At 37.4% G+C, this 17,183-nt stretch overlaps 1 protein-coding gene across 2 annotated transcripts in view; it reads left to right on the top strand.

The window, feature by feature from the left end:
* BARD1 (BRCA1 associated RING domain 1) overlaps positions 1-17,183 on the top strand; it is an 89,904-nt gene that overhangs the window by 36,116 nt on the left and 36,605 nt on the right. For both annotated transcript variants that reach the window (XM_017856104.1, XM_017856105.1), the window contains 3 exons: positions 100-1,031; positions 12,777-12,857; positions 14,776-14,948. In XM_017856104.1, coding sequence (XP_017711593.1) covers positions 100-1,031; positions 12,777-12,857; positions 14,776-14,948 — 1,186 coding nt within the window. The remainder of the gene's footprint in view (positions 1-99; positions 1,032-12,776; positions 12,858-14,775; positions 14,949-17,183) is intronic.

The raw sequence follows: 17,183 nt of genomic DNA, 5'->3' as shown, positions 1-17,183 counted from the left end.
GATACACTTTAGGGGAACTATCAACAGAATTCTTTTGGAGCTCCTTGTGGAAGCAATAAAGTTCATGTAACAGATTTCTTTTTCTTTTTTTCCTGTCAGATTTGAAAGAAGATGACCCTAGGAGAAGTTTGTTTAATGATGCAGAAAACAAGAAGAATTCAATTAAAATGTGGTTTAGCCCTCGAAGTAAGAAAGTCAGATATGTTGTGAGTAAAGTTTCAGTGCAAACCCAGCCTGCAATAAAAAAAGATGCAAATGCTCAGCAAGACTCCTATGAATTTGTTTCCACAAGTCCTCCTGCAGATGTTTCTGAGAGGGCTAAAAAGGCTTCTGCAAGATCCAGAAAAAAGCAAAAAAAGAAAACTTTAGCTGAAATCAACCAAAAGTGGAATTTAGAGGCAGAAAAAGAAGATGGTGAATTTGACTCCAAAGAGGAATCAAAGCAAAAGCTGGTATCTTTCTGTAGCCAACCATCTATTATCTCCAGTCCTCAGATAAATGGTGAAATAGACTTACTAGCAAGTGGCTCCTTGACAGAATCTGAATGTTTTGGAAGTTTAACTGAAGTCTCTTTACCATTGGCTGAGCAAATAGAGTCTCCGGACACTAAGAGCAGGAATGAAGTAGTGACTCCTGAGAAGGTCTGCAAAAATTATCTTGCATCTAAGAAATCTTTGCCATTAGAAAATAATGGAAAACATGACCATCACAATAGACTTTCCAGTCCCATTTCTAAGAGATGTAGAACCAGCATTCTGAGCACCAGTGGAGATTTTGTTAAGCAAACGATGCCCTCAGAAAATACACCATTGCCTTCATGCAAACGTAAAGTTGGTGGCACATCAGGGAGGAAAAACAGTAACTTGTCAGATGAATTCAGTAGTCTTTCTCCGGGTACACCACCTTCTACATTAAATAGTTCAAGTTACAGACGAGTGATGTCCAGCCCCTCAGCAGTGAAGCTGTTGCCCAATATGGCTGTGAAAAGAAATCATAGAGGAGAGACTTTGCTCCACATTGCTTCTATTAAGGTAGGTTGCTTACTCTGAAATACCATCTCAGAATGAGGCCAACTATAAAGCAATTTCTTTGGAGTTGGTGAAAAATGGCATAGGATTACTAGGATAATTAACCTTTCACAGACATGATACTTTCTCTGAACCAGAGAAGCCAAATTTACAGGGACAGCATCTCTACTTCAGTTGGAGCAGTGGCCCCTGAGTCTGGGCAGCAGGATCTTGTAGGAGAAAACCAATATTTGAATATTTCAGCTTTTATTTTGCCAAGTGCTTTTGCTTTTGTCTATTTTACCTTCAGTTTTTATCATTTTGTTTACCTGTCCTCATGCTTTATGAATGTAGACAATTGCTAAGTTATTACAGGCAACAATGTTTACCTAGTAAAAGAGCCCACCAGAATCTGGAAGGTTGAAAGATGTGGTCTGTACATTTCTCCAATGACCAGGACATTTGACTATCAGAAACGGCTCCTCTGGTTCACCACAAAGGAGCTGCTTTTTGCCCTACAGTCAGCCATTCCTTTTACTGACCTGTTTAATGACGTTAATTCTCTTTAATTATTCTCAGCACCTGGGATGTGGCAGCATTTTTTGGAACCTGGCCTGTTTTCTAAACACTTGGTAGTGGTTAATCTTTGAAATTGACACAAACACTGCATGTGAAACAGAGCAGTAGGCACCATAGCTTTATAGGCTTTGCTCTGTGATTTCATGCAAGTGTTAGGAAAGTATGATATGGTAGACCTTAGTACTAAATTAGGATAGCTTTTATGCTCTCTTAGCGACTGTACGTAGTCAGTTCACCCAGAAAACCCTTTGGTCTTCTGGATGGGTAGAGAACTTTGGGGCGCCTGGGAGGAACCACTTGGAGGCCCACAAACATGAGGCACCAGAGCAACATAAAACATTTGCGAAGAACATGGAGTAGACATTGAGCGTGGTCCAAAGATTCCTGTATTTCTTTCTGTGTGGAGAAAGGGAATAGCACAAACAGAGCTTATCCCAACTGCTGCTGGTTTGTTTTCCTTGCTTTTCTTCCAGATTAATGAGGAATACAGTCAGCTCTGTGTATCTGTGCGTTCTATGTTTATGGGTTCAACCAACTGCAGATCAAAAATATTTGGGAGAAAAGCCAATAACAATACACAATAAAAAGTAATGCAAATTTAAAAATACTGTATAACAACTATCTATATAGCATTTATGTTGTATTATGTATTATAAGTAATTTAGAGATGATTTAAAGTATACTGGAGGATCTGTGTAGGTTATTTGCAAATGCATCATTTTGTATGAGGGATCTATGGATTTTGTTATCTGCTGTGATTCTGGAACCAGTCTCCCACAGATACCGAAGGATGACTGTACTCTATTTCTGATACCAGTGAGGCAGGGACCTTACAACATGACCTCATATCCTTTGGACATCTTGAATTTTTGGACTTGGCTCTGGTTGTGTTTTAGTTTTATTTCTGCAAAGCCTGACTTACAAAATCACACTTTTTTGTCATCTTTGTTATATATATGTGTATATATATAAGCTATTGTAAACATAAAGTTATAGACATAAGTAACTAGTGTAATTATTATTTTTGTTCATTTTTCTGACTAATACATAGTAAGTTATATATTTTGCTTTCTGGGAATTTTTTGGACTATCAGGCAAGCATTTGCTTATATTGGTGGAGACTTTTTCTTCTAACCATAAGAATAATTTATTAATGAGGATCCCTAGGGTCTAGGCCAGAGTTTCATAAATTCTTTCTTAAAAGGGCAGTTAGAGTAAACGTTTTCAGCTTTGCAGGCCATGAAGTCTCTATAACTGTTAAGCTCTGCTGTCTTAGGGTAGAAGTAGCCATAGATTGCTTCATACGAGTTTTGTCAGTTTACTTAGAGTTTTGCCAGAATTAGAATAATCCATTTTTATTTCCTTGGACTTAATTATTAAATGTCATTATTGTCACCAGTTATCAGATTATGTGATGGTACATTTTTTAAAAGTTAATTTTTATTGTTTTTAAAATCACCAATTAATAGTGTCCTTTTAAAATTTTTTTATGAGTTGAATGTATGCCTCTCACCTTAGCTTTATTTTAATAGATATATCCTTAAAATCAGTAGGTTTGCATATATATATATATATATATTTTATTTTATTTTATTTTATTTTTGTGACAGAGTCTCGCTCTGTCACCCAGGCTAGAGTGCAGTGGCACAATCTCAGCTCACTGCAACCTCGGCCTCCTGGGTTCAAGCATTCTTCTGCTTCAGCCTCCCGAGTTGCTGGGATTACAGTTACCTGTCATCATGCCAGGCTACTTTTTGTATTTTTGGTAGAGACGGAGTTTCACCATGTTGGCCAGACTGGTCTTGAACTCCTCACCTCAGTTGATCTACCCGCCTCAGCCTCCCAAAGTCCTGGGATTACAGGCAGGAGCCACCACACCCAGCCAATCTTTTTAGAAGCAGTTTTCATTTCATTCCTATCCTAATTTTCTCATTTGCAGCCAAGAATAAATAATCTATGTGTACACATAGTGCAGTTCTGCTATCTTATTTATACTTTGTACCCACCTACTTCAGGAAAGGATTTGAAGTGGCTCTAAAGTTAAAACTACTATAAAATGGAACAAGGAGTTGGTAAAGAGGAAAGAGTTACTACAACTAGAGTGAATTTAGTTTTGGTGACCTTAAAGGCAGCCAAAGCAAATAAGGGGAAGGACGAGGTTTTGTGCTGCCAAAAGGTACGTGTCTTTTTTGGTGGTGATTGTATTTTGTACCCACCTACTTCAAAAAAGGATTTGAAATGGCTCTAAAGTTACTTATACTTGCATTGTATTGTTTCTTAAGCATGTTGGTAAACTTGCAGTTTCTACAGTTTGAGCACATGGTTGCACTGAGCATGCTTAGTGTATGCACTGAGGGCACAGAACCCAGCAGGAGTTTGTTCTCCTGCACCAGTTACCTTTCCCCACTGCAGGTAGGGCTTTACTGATTGATTTCTGAACTTGGAAACATTATTAATAAATATTCTATAATACCTGGCCCCAAACTACCTCTGGGCATCATCGTTGGCTATAACCTTTCCATAGCTACCACCCTACTAGCAGCTACTTCTCTTTTCTTGCCCCGACCACTTGCATTAGTTTTCTATTGCTGCCAAAACAAACTACCACAAAGTTAGTGATTCAAAGCAATGCAAATTAATTTTCTTACAATTCTGTACACCTGAAGTCTGGTATGGGTCTCATCACACTAAAATCATGTTGTCAGCTATTTTCAGGAGGTTCTGGGAAAGATCCGTTTTATTTTTATTTGGATGGTTGGCAGGGACCTCATCGTTCTTGTGGTAAGACTGAGATCCAGATTTCTTGCTGGTTTTCAGCTGAGAGTTGTTTCCAGGTTCTAGAGATTGTCACATTCCTTGAGTTCGTGGTCCTCTTCTTCATCTTCAAATCCAGCAGCAGTAGATTGAGTCCTTCTCACATCTCATCTTTCTGACATAGCCAGGAAAGATCCTCTGCTTTTAAGAATTCATGTGATTAAATTGAGCTACCTGAGAAATGCAGAATAATCTCCCCATCTCAAGGTGTGTCCACTTAATTATATTGCAGTGTCCCTTTCACCACGTAAGGTAATATAGTCACAGGTCCTGGGGATTATTTGTGAACATTTTGGGGGGTCATAATTTTTTGACCACACCACTGAAGTAGCTTCCTAATTTCCCTTTGTATTTCCTGCAGTCGGTTCTCTATGTAATAGTCAGAGTAATCTGACCGAAGTCAAAATTGTCATTTCTCTACTGTCCTATCAGTAAGTCTTTTTTATACCCCTCTTCCTATTTGAATATCTTCATAACTCATGTTCCTGTTTGAATGTCTGCATCACCTGTGTTAAACTGCTATTGAGAACACTGTTACGAATGGGAGATTTTATGAGAAAGTATTGTACCTAAGTAGAAACTAAGATACTCATTATTTATTCTTCTGATTTATTACCACAATTACTTTTGCACCAACCCAATAGAAAACAAAATACTAAGGATATAGAGAAAATTTTTTATTTTCTATTATGTCAGTTTTGCTTGAGAATTTGTACCATACTAACCTTCCTCTTTTCTTACCCCACCAAGTTCTCTAGCACAAATTCTTAAAATGGTAGTGATTACTCATAATTTATGCCACAGCAATGGCTTACTGTGGAATAGAAGAATTGCTTGAAGCTGGCATGACATGATGTATTAGTGATGTAGACATAATAGATAATGTTTTGAATGCAACTTACAAGGCATGGTATGCTTAGAACATAACAAAGGTGGTGAAGATCCCCTGGATAGAGAGAAGATCCCTTGTGAGGAGACTCATTAAGAGTTTAACTTTGTAGTTTATTATGCTTGAACACAGTCATGTTATATTGTGTGTGAAATTATGTATCCTTCATAGCAGCTTCATGAGAAGGTAGCAAAGGAAACAAAAGGAGCCTTGGCATATGTGATATTTTCTCAAGAGTTCAATTTCTAAAATACCTCTTGAAGTCAGTATCTATTTTCCTCCTCTTTTGCCTACCACATATGTATAAGTCTGTTTCTGTATTACCAGTAACTTATTGTGCCATTGACTGGGTTATCAGAATTATCTGTTAAATTACAGGCTCACCTCATTTAATTGCACTTCACTTTTTTTGTGCTTCGCAGAGTTTTGTTTTTGTGTTTTTTGACAATCCTGCATTGAGCAAGTCTGTCAGTGCTATTTTTCCAACAGCATATGCTCAGTGTGTCTCTGTGTCACATTTTGGTAATTGTCACAATATTTCAGATCTTTTCACTACTGTTGTATCTGTTATGGTGATTTGTGATCAGTAATCTTCAGTGTTACTATTGTAACAACTGCTTTAGGGCACCACAAACCCTGCCCATGTAACATGGCAAACTTAATTGATAAACGTTGTCTTTTCTGACTGTTCCACTTACTGATAATTCTTCCATCTCTCTCCCTTTGAATCCCTGTTTCCTGGGACACAAGAATATTGAATTTAGGTCAGCTAACAACACTACAATGGCCTTTAAGTTTTCAAGTAGAAGGAAGAGTCGCTCATCTCTTACTTTATATAAGAAGCTAGAAATGATGAGTGAGGAAGGCATGTTGAAAGTTGAGATAGGCCAAAAGCTAGGTCTCTTGCCAAACAGCCAATTTGTGAATGCGAAGAAAAAGTTCTTTAAGGAAATTAAAAGTGCTACCCTGTTGAATACACAAATGAGAAGAAAGCATAACCGCCTTATTGCCAATATGAGGAGAGTTGGAATGGTCTGGATAGATGATCAAACCAACCACATTTCTTTAAGCCAAACCCTACTCCAGAGGAAGATCGTAAATCTCTTCAATTCTGTGAAGGCTGAGAGAGGTAAGGAAGCTGCAGAAGAAAAGTTGGAAGCTAGCAGAGGTTGGTTCATGAAGTTGAGGATAAAAAGCTGTCTCCATAACACAACAATGCATGTTGAAACAACAGGTGCTGATGGAGAAACTGCAGCAGATTATCCAGAAGATCTAGCCAAGATAATTATGAGAGTGGCGCACTAAACAACAGATTTCAGTGAAGTTGAAACAGCCTTCTGTTGGAAGAATATGCCATCTGGGTTTTTCATAGCTAGGAAGGAGAAGTCAGTGCCTGGCTTCAAAGCTTCAAAGGACAGGCTTTCTTGTTAGGAGCTAATGAAGTCAGTGACTTGAAGTGAAAGCCAATGCTCATTTAACATTTGGAACAACAAAGCCTGGATGAGAGCACATCTTGACAGCATGGTTTACTAAATTTTTTAAGCTCGCTGTTGAGACCTACTGCTCAGGAAAGATACTCAAAATATTACTAATCGACAGTGCCACCTAGTTACCCAACTGTTCTGATGAGGATGTATAAGGAGATTAATGCTGTTTTCAAGCCTCCCAACAAAACATCAATTCTGTGGCCCATGGATCAAGGAGTAACTTTTACTTTCAAGTCTTACTACTTAAAAAAATACATGTTGTGGCTGGGCAGGGTGGTTCACGCCTGTAATCCCAGCACTTTGGGAGGCCAAGGTGGGCGGATCACAAGGTCAGGAGATTGAACCATCCTGACTAACACGGTGAAACCCCATCTCTACTAAAAATACAAAAAAAATGAGCTGGGTGTGGTGGCGGGTGCCTGTAGTCCCAGCTACTCGGGAGGCTGAAGCAGGAGAATGGCGTGAACCCAGGAGGCAGAGCTTGCAGTGAGCTGAGATTGCGCCACTGCACTCCAGTGTAGGCGACAGAGTGAGTCTCCGTCTCAAAAAACAAACAAACAAAAAAAAACAGAAAACATTTTGTAAGGCTATACCTGCTATAGATGGGATTACAGTGATGGTTCCGGAAATGACTCACCATTCTAGATGCCATTAATATCATTGGTGATTCATGGGAGGATGTCTAAATGTTAACATTAACAGTGGTTTGGAAAACAGTTGATTACAGTTTTCATGGATGACTTTGAGGGGTTCAGGACTTCAGTGGAGAAAGTAACTATAGGTACAGTAGAAATAGCAAGATAACTAGAATTAGAAGTGGGGCCTGAAGGTGCAACTGATTGCTGCAGTCTCATGATCAGACTTTAATGGATGAGGCATTGTTTGTTATGGATGAGAAAGAAAGTGGTTTCTTCAGATGGAATCTATTTCTGGTAAAGGTGCTGTGAACATTGTTGAAATGACACCAAAGGATTTAGGAAATTACATCATCTTAGTTGATAAAACAGCATCAGGGTTTGAGAGGATTGGCTCCAATCTTGAGAGAAGTTCTGCATGGATAAAATGCTACCAAACAGCATCACATGCTACAGAGAAATCTTTCATGAAATGAAGCCAGTTGATGTGGCATACTTTATTGTTGTCCTGTTTTAAGAAACTGTCATAACCACCCAAACCTTCAGCAACTACCTGCTTGCTCAGTCAGCAGCCACAGCATCAAGGCAAGACCATCCAGCAAAAAGATTGTCACCATTTTTTAGCAATAAAATTATTTTCAATTAAGATCTGTTCATTTTTTAAAAAACATAATGCTATTGCACGCTTAGTAGATTACAGTATAGTGTACATATAACTTTTATACACGCTGGGAAACCTGAAGATTCGTGTGACCTGCTTTATTGCAGTATTTGCTTTATCGCAGTGATCTGGAACTGAACCGACAGTATCTCCGAGGTATGGCTGTATTTTATTCAGTAAATTCTAAGAAGCCAGAGAAATATTTAACATATTTTAGAGCTTCATTCCAGATGGTTAATTTTTGTTTGTTTGTTTTAATGGCATCTAATTGCCAAGAAGGGAAGTTTTTGGTTCCTGGTCAGTTCATTTACATGGAAAAGCTTAATCATGCTAGGCAAGTCATTTGTCTTATACTTAATTGTAATGTTCTGTATTGTTTTTATGAATATGTTTATTATTAATGGTATTTTAGAAGAGCTAAGCTTTATAATAAGGAAAAGTTTTGTTTGTGTGTGTATGTGTTTGGAAAGTTTATATTGCTGGAATATGTGTGGATCTGCAATATGTACAAATGTGTGAAGGATCTTTCCTTTGATTGAAAGATTAGCAATAAAAGATTCAGTGGGATACACACACTCTTATTTTCAGCCTTCAATATATTACTTGAAAATACCAAATTCATTGAAAATTTTTAATAAGCCTTGGCAAATACTTTCCTTAGATAAATTATTTTTGCTATGGTTTAAGAAAAGTTCAATTACTCTTTCAAGTTGTGAGAAGCTCAAAAGTGAGTATTTGAAAGTAATTTAAAGAAGCCAGAATCAAAACTTAATTTATTTTCTGGCTACTTCGTATCAGTTCAAGCTTATCCAGGTACTGTAGACTCTAATTATCATAATTTTATTTATGCGCATGACATTACATTTACATGAAGTAGAAAGATGAAAATATGACAAACTTTCAAGTACTAGGGAGGAGAAAGCAGATTGATTATAAAAAGCAAGCCTTTTGCTAATCAGCTATACAGTTCAGGGGTGGGGAGAATGTTAACAGAAGACACTTTGATAATATGAAGAGGTGACATGAAAGAAAAATAGCAACTGTCTAGCAACCTTAAAAGAGAGTCTACCTTTATTCTTTAAATTGTCACTCTGTTTCTGTTTGACTATTCCCATGAGACTCTTCCATTTCACAATTGTGTTTGTATTATTTTTTAAGCTTCTTTAAGTTAATGTGTCTCTTTTTGCATTACCATGTAGAATTAGAATGGGGAAATTTTTGAGAAGGTTTTCTTGTGTGAGTACTTTCATGTTGAAGATAGGGAATGTGTGTGGTTCTGGCAGTTTGTCTGCTCACTTATTACAGGATTGTTTTGGAAAAAAAATCAAATTCGTATCTTGGCAGATATTCCTGCATTCATTTGTAACTGATATGAATATAAAGCAAAAGTTGCAGGGGCTCACATCTGTAATCCCAATCATTTTGGAAGCTAAGGCAGGAGATTGCTTGAGTCCATTAGTTTGGGTAACATAGTGAGACTCCCATCTCTACAAAAAAATTAAAAAAAAATTAGCCAGGCCTGGTGATGTATGCCTGTAGTCCTAGCTACTACTCAGGAGGCTGGGGCAGAAGAATTGCTTGGGCCCAGGAGCTTGAAGTTACAGTGAGCTATGATCGTGCCATTGCATTCCAGTTGCTAAATACGTGATTAACTTGCTCTAGAAATGGAATTTGCACTGTTAAGAAATCTGGGAAAATGTTGCCTTTTTTTTTCTTTCTTTCTTTCTTGAAACTAGGGTAATTAATTTGAAACCTATAATCCTTTTAGGCCCATTGAGCATTTAAGATCATTTTGTTAATTTAGGAATATAAAATATGTGTTGCATGCGGATTTACTTTTTTAGAAAACGGAAGATTTGAGCAGCAGCCCAGAGCACAGAAACAGAGACAATTATAAATAAAAGCATTTTTTTTTTTTTTTTTCTTTTCTGAGATAGAGTCTCGCCCTGTTGCCCAGGCTGCAGTGCGGTGGCATGATCTCAGCTCACTGCAACCTCCGCCTCCTGCGTTCAAGCAATTCTCCTGTCTCTGCCTCCTGAGTAGCTAGGATTAAAGGTGTGGGCCACCACGCCTGGCTACTTTTTGTGTTTTTAGTAGAGATGGGATTTCACCATGTTGGCTAGGCTGATGTCAAACTCCTGACTTTGTGATTTGCCCACCTCAGCCTCCCAAAGTGCTGGGATTACAGGTGTGAGCCACTGCATCCGGCCAGCAAAATTTAAAAAAAAAAAAAAAAATCAAATATTGTATTTAGGAGAATTACTGATTTCTACATTATCAAACCAACAGAGGAAAAAAAATTCATTTCAGGAAAGAGTATTGGGAGAGGGGCTGGGTGGGGAGAGATTTATTCACTAAAGAAGCACAAAACTCATTGAACACAATATTATGCATATAACTTCTGTCTGTAGCCTTTTATTCAGTCTTTTTCGAGAGTATGCTCTGCTGGTTATTTTTGCTTTATATTCATGGACTTAGGTACTGCACCCTGCCCTGTTATCCTAAAAGAACTGATTTAGTTACATTTGCAGTGACTGGTGATAATAGTGTAATTTCAAGAAAATTTTTACCTTCGTCCCACTGCATAAATGTCTCCTTCTTCCTAAAGCCTGACATTGTTTTACAAAGGGACAGTATCTTTTATATTACAGCTGGAGATTTTTAAAAAGACTTTAAGAGTTAACACATACTTAAAATGTAATATATAATTAAATATAAACGATAGATGTCAGATCTTTACACATTACATGAAGGGACAAATTTAAGAGACCCTGGTATTAGATAGCTTGAGGATTATTATCTCTCATTTCTAGGAAAATGAATTAAAAAGAAGAGTGGGAGGGCAGACTACCTGAGACCAGTTCCCCTGACTTAATTCCTTTGCCACAGTCTACCTGTGCTGGAGGCTGGCAGCAGAGGGAAGCTTTTTTTTTTTTTCCCTCCTTATTTCAAAAGACAGCTTTAAAGTGACCTTAAAAGTCCACTCAGTTATGGTAAGATTTAGTTGGATCATGACACACAAGACCCAGAGGGTTCAAAACTGGAAGGGGGTCTTCAATTTTAATGCTATTTAATAATTGACACTGTCTTAATATGAAAGCTGAATTAATATTGTCTGCCTTTAGAGTATTTTCCTTGCCTTGTACCTCATTTTAATTCACTTATTCACCAGATCTTGTTCATCTCATTTAAAAAGAGGTTGTGAATTGTAAAGTAAAGTTACTGTATTTCTTACTTTTCCTCATCTGCCTCCTCTCCACTGCATCAGTGTGCTACTGTTGCTACTGTTCCAACATTGTTGCATAGCTCTCCAGAGTACTGGAATAGAGAAATAGAGTGAGAAATTGAAAACTGTTTGTTAGAAAAGACTTGTAAGGCTGGCCGGGCGTGGTGGCTCACACCTGTAATCCCAGCACTTTGGGAGGCCGAGAGGGGCGGATCACGAGGTCAGGAGATCTAGACAATCCTGGCGAACACGGTGAAACCCCGTCTCTACTAAAAAATACAAAAAACTAGCCGGGCGAGGTGGCGGGCGCCTGTAGTCCCATTTACTCGCGAGGCTGAGGCAGGAGAATGGTGTAAACCCGGGAGGCGGAGCTTGGAGTGAGCGGAGATCGCGCCACTGCACTCCAGCCTGAAAGAGCGAGACTCCGTCTCAAAAAAAAAAAGACTTGTAAGGCTACATCACAGAAGCTCTATTTCCTATAGTTGAGTTAGTTGATAACAGGTGGTGATTTTAGTCTTGAACTGGGCGGGGAGCAGGGGAAAAAAAATTTAATGTTGATTCTGTGGGCTGATTTGAATAGGTTTGTACAAATCTCTTTTTTGCCATTTTAAACAGAGCAGTTGTTGCTTCCTAGAAAATGTTGTTTAACAAATAAGTTGACTATAAACTAGATTAATGTATTAGGATGGAGTAACTGCCAATAAAATGGCAGTTTTTTAACTTTGATTTCACTTAGTAGTCTTCTGAGCTAAACAGTTTTGTTTGTTTTAAACAATACTCAGAAGCCATTTACATATATGCTTAAAAATTGTTTTTTTCCTATTTCAAATACAAAAAATTATATTTTTCTTAAAACAAATGAAATTATGGATTTTACAACTTCATTATGAGCAGATGATCTTTAGCCAGTGTCCTTTATTTGGTACCTTGAAATGAATTTTGAATATGGCTTTCTAATAGGTTTTGTAGTCTGTATTCAAGCATGGCTGTATTTCTTGATATCTCAGAATAATTTATACATTGATAATTTCTCTTTTGTTTCATTTTTTTTGAGACGAAGTCTCGCTCTGTGGCCCAGGCTGGAGTGCAGTGACATGATCTTGGCTCACTGCAACCTCTGCCTCCCAGGCTCAAGTGATTCTCCTGCCTCAGCCTCCCAAGTAGCTGGGATTACAGGCTGACACCACCACACCCGACTAGTTTTCTATTTTTAGTAGAGACAGGGTTTCACCATGTTGACCAGGCAGGTCTCAACCTCCTGACCTCAGGTGATCCACCCACCTTGGCCTCTCAAAGTGCTGGGATTACAGGTGTGAGCCACCACACCCAGCCTAATAATTTATTAACTCATGAATAGTAGCCTTAAGAGAAAATGATTTAAGTTTTACTTTATATTGAAGAAGACAGCATTTTTTAAAATCTCAATATTTTCCTTTCTTTCCTTAATGCTTTTAATTTCCGTTTTGTTCATTTTCTAGGGTGACATACCTTCTATTGAATACCTTTTACAAAATGGAAGTGATCCAAATGTTAAAGACCATGCTGGATGGACACCATTGGTAGTTGTCTGGTTTTATTCTCATTCTTTTTGTGTTTTACAGTTACTATAGTTTATAGTTATGTAGTTGTCTATATATCATCCTCTGCCACATACCCTCTTTTTAGTGTGAAGAATTTATGTTTTCAACAAATATGAGGACATGATTATTTTCCTTCTAGCTTTTCATTTGTGACAGGCAAGAAATTGGTTACCTTTTGACATACTACCTTTAAATTTAGGATTCCACTTGTACTATATTGCAGAATTTAGCTAATGTCTGGAGGTAACAGCTACAGCTGACATCAGGCTCCATTCTGTAACCCTGCATGTTACTGGAACCAAATTTCTTGGAACAAAAAGAGGTCAGAGGAACTGAGTACAGGAAAGTGATCACAAGGAAGTGATTCTTACTGAGGGTCTGTCTTAGCCTTACTTATACCCTATCCAATTGTAGATATATAAGGCAGTAGAAATCTTTGCTTACACTAAACAATTTTTAAAAGTCTTTGCTTATTATTACTAAAAATAAAAATGTGAGGCACAATCTGGAAACAGAATGACACAAATACTTGGAAACAATTACTGTGTAGGCCAATTACATTAGGGCCATAAACATGAGCTTTGAATGCAGCCACAGAAGTGTCAGCAAATGAAGTAGATGCCTTCATCCTATAAACTAGAGATTCAGCCAAGAAATTAGGAGACTCAATAGGCTAGGTGCAAAAAAGCTGGGAGGGTTTACTCTTCTGGATCAGTCACTTTGCTGACTGGACTCTACTGGCTGGCTAACCTTTTCAAAGAAAGGTTAATTTTGGCCAGGCGCGGTGGCTCAAGCCTGTAATCCCAGCACTTTGGGAGGCCGAGACAGGCGGATCACGAGGTCAGGAGATCAAGACCATCCTGGCTAACACAGTGAAACCCCGTCTCTACTAAAAAATACAAAAAAAAAAACTAGCCGGGCGAGGTGGCGGACACCTATAGTCCCAGCTACTCGGGAGGCTGAGGCAGGAGAATGGCGTAAACCCGGGAGGCGGAGCTTGCAGTGAGCTGAGATCCGACCACTGCGCTCCAGCCTGGGCAACAGAGCGAGACTCCGTCTCGAAAAAATAAAAAATAAAAAAAAAAAGAAAGGTTAATTTTATTTTTTTCTTCAAAGCCACTAAGGCAAGTTATAGTCAAGATTGGTTAGTGATTTAGAGGGTTTAGTGCCTAATTTGGATTCCTTTCTCCTAAAAATAGACCTACAGATGTTGAGTGTGTTATCGCTTATTATGAATTGAAATAGATGTACTTAAAAAGTACAGAATGCCAGAGATTTGTTAGAATACAGCATTGTTTGTAGTTCATTAGACATAAGGAAAGATTTAGATCTAAGGCATCTGTGAACACTCCATTGTTGCCACTTCTGTCATTCAGCAAGCTCTTTTTGTATTCCTACTCCTGTTATTTCTCTTATCAATAACAGCAGCCATACAGCAATCTGTAGTTTCAGCAAACAGCTTGTCTTAAAACCCTCCTTCATGGATACTTACTTTGTTGTATGATATGTGTATGTACTGGTACAGATTTTATATATCATCTTGTTACTAAATATGCAGTCTTTTTTTCTTAATGTTTTACATTTATTGTAGAACATTTAAGGAGCTACCATTGGTTTAAAACTACGTTTTCTTCTTAAAAAGAAAAAAAAAAGTGCTTGACCCAAGGCTCAAATGAGAATAGCCTTTTCTTTTTTCATGAATTACACAGATCTTGATAGAAAGATTATTAATAGTAACTTTCACTCTGTCAACAACTTATAGTCTTTTTGAGTATTTAGGTAACAATAAATTTGCTGCCTGACATTTACATTTATTTTTCTAAAGTGTGGTATTATAATATCATCCATTGCTCTTTCTTATCACTTCTTTCACTTCTTTTTCAAAAAATTTAATTAGCATGAAGCTTGCAGTCATGGGCACCTGAAGGTAGTGGAATTATTGCTCCAGCATAAGGCATTGGTAAACACCACTGGGTATCAAAATGACTCACCACTTCACGATGCAGCCAAGAATGGGCACATGGATATAGTCAAGCTGTTACTTTCCTATGGAGCCTCCAGAAATGCTGTGTAAGTAGTTCAACTTAAAAATTATTTTTAAAATCAATCTATATTCTTGAATCAAGGTATGTGATAAAGCAGAGACTTTAATACTCAAGTTGATGGCTTTCTTCACTTTCACAACTAAAATTAGATGTGATCATCAAATTCTGCATTTGTAATTGGCATTCATGCCCTTCCTCTTTATGATACAGTTGGTCCTTCATATTCTTGGGTTCCACACTTGAGGATTCAGCCAACTGCAGATCAAAAATAATTGGGAAATATCAATGACGGATTGGATAAAGAAAATGTGGTACATATATACCATGGAATACTATGCAGCCACAAAAAAGAATGAGATCATGTCTTTTGTGATCACATGGATGGAGCTGGAGGCCATTATCCTTAGTAAACTAACGCATGAACAGAAAACCCAGTACTGCATGTTCTCACTTATAAGTCAGAGTTAAATGATGAGAATTCATGAACACAAAGAAGGGAACAACAGACACCAGGGTCTACTTGAGTGTGGAGGGTGGGAGGAGGGAGAGGAGCAGAAAAAGTAACTATTAGGTACTAGGCTCAATACATAGGTGGTGAAATAATATGTACAACACACACCTGTTACACAAGTTTACCTATGTAACAAACCTTCACAACTTAAATAGAGACCTAAAATAAAATAAAAGTTAAAAAGGGGGAAAAAAAGACTAAAAAATAACAATACAATAATAAGTAATATAGGTAAAACAATATAAATATTTATACAGCATTTCATACTATTAGGTATTACAGGTAATCTGGAGATGATTTAAAGTATACAGGAAGATGTGTGTAGTTTACAAGTAAATACTGTGCCATGTTTTACAAGAGACTTGAGCAGCTGCACATTCTGACATCACCAGGATCGAGGAACCAATTCCCCATAGATACCAACAGGGATAACTGATATATTTAGGGGAGATTTACTTTCTTAATTCAGAAACAATTGTCAAGTTTGGAAGCCTTCACTTAATGGAAAAATGTCCTTAAGTGTTTATATTCTGTAGATTGATTTACACTTTCATAAGCAATTGTTGTAGAAATAATTATTTTGTATGCTTCCTAAGAGTTTGGAATTATTTTAAATATTTCATTCCCATTTTATTTTTTCTGCGTATTTACTGTAATGACAGGTAAAGCATGTAAGAATTTAAATATTGGGCCAGTGCAGTTGAATTATTTCTTAGATTTTTCACATCATTCACATGAGGTTCTAGGTGAACTTTTTGCAGTATCAGGACACAGAGATGCATTAGTGAATGCCAGCAGCTGGATTTTAAAATTGGTATTGTCAAGAGTGTCACAAGTAAATGCTGTATGTAGATTTTGTATCTTTAATCTGTAACTTGGTTCATGTCTCCCTATGTATTATTTTATTCTTTTCAGTTAATTAAGTAATCGAAATGAAAATGCAGGTATTGCCTCTCTGCCCTTGTTGCTTCTATAGCTTTGAAAAGAGCACACAAAAATTAAGTTTCCAATGGTAACAGATGCAAATAAGAATTATAAAATGCAGAGCCTCTAGGTTGTAATTTTTTATTGGTAACTATTTAACATAATTGAAAACCAAATTAATAATGCAAGAATGTACCATACCTTGGTGCTGTTAGTTTCGGTAAATGTGTCTAATCTCTTTTATCTCTCATAACAGGTTATAAGATAATTGGGGCAAATTCAGGGGGTGTGTGTGTGTATATATATACATACACATGTGTATATGTGTGTGTATATATATACATACATATATATATACACACACATCCCCTGAATTTGAATTCATATTTGAACATATATATATATATATTTTTTTCTTCTGATTTGTGTGTGTGTGTGTGTGTGTCTGTGTCTCCATATACATGGACCTAACAGAGATAACTATTTCTTTGTAAGGAGCTAACCGATATGACCCTCCCGTATGTGTTGCAAGCTATTTGGTAAAGCAAATTATTGCTTGGGTCAGGTGAAACTGACTAGTTATCATTCTAGGGTTCTTAAATCAGCCATGACTACTTTAATGAATAGAGCACTGGTCAGGGCGTTAGGGAATCTAGCTTTTATTTGTGACTCCATTATTGACTTTATAGCTTCAGGCAGGTTAATTTCTGTGCCTTGGTGTCCTCACCTATAAAACATGGGTGATGCCTGCTGCGTTTCTATTTCTTTAGAGCATAGTGAGGATTAATGAGCCAAAACACAGAGCCTCTCTTGTGGTTTGTACAC

The sequence above is a fragment of the Rhinopithecus bieti genome, unplaced genomic scaffold (assembly GCF_001698545.2).
Source record: "Rhinopithecus bieti isolate Rb0 unplaced genomic scaffold, ASM169854v2 scaffold_41905, whole genome shotgun sequence".
Taxonomy (NCBI): Eukaryota; Metazoa; Chordata; class Mammalia; order Primates; family Cercopithecidae; genus Rhinopithecus; species Rhinopithecus bieti.
The sequence above is the reverse complement of the archived record's forward strand: the minus strand, read 5'-3'. Positions and strand labels throughout refer to the sequence as shown.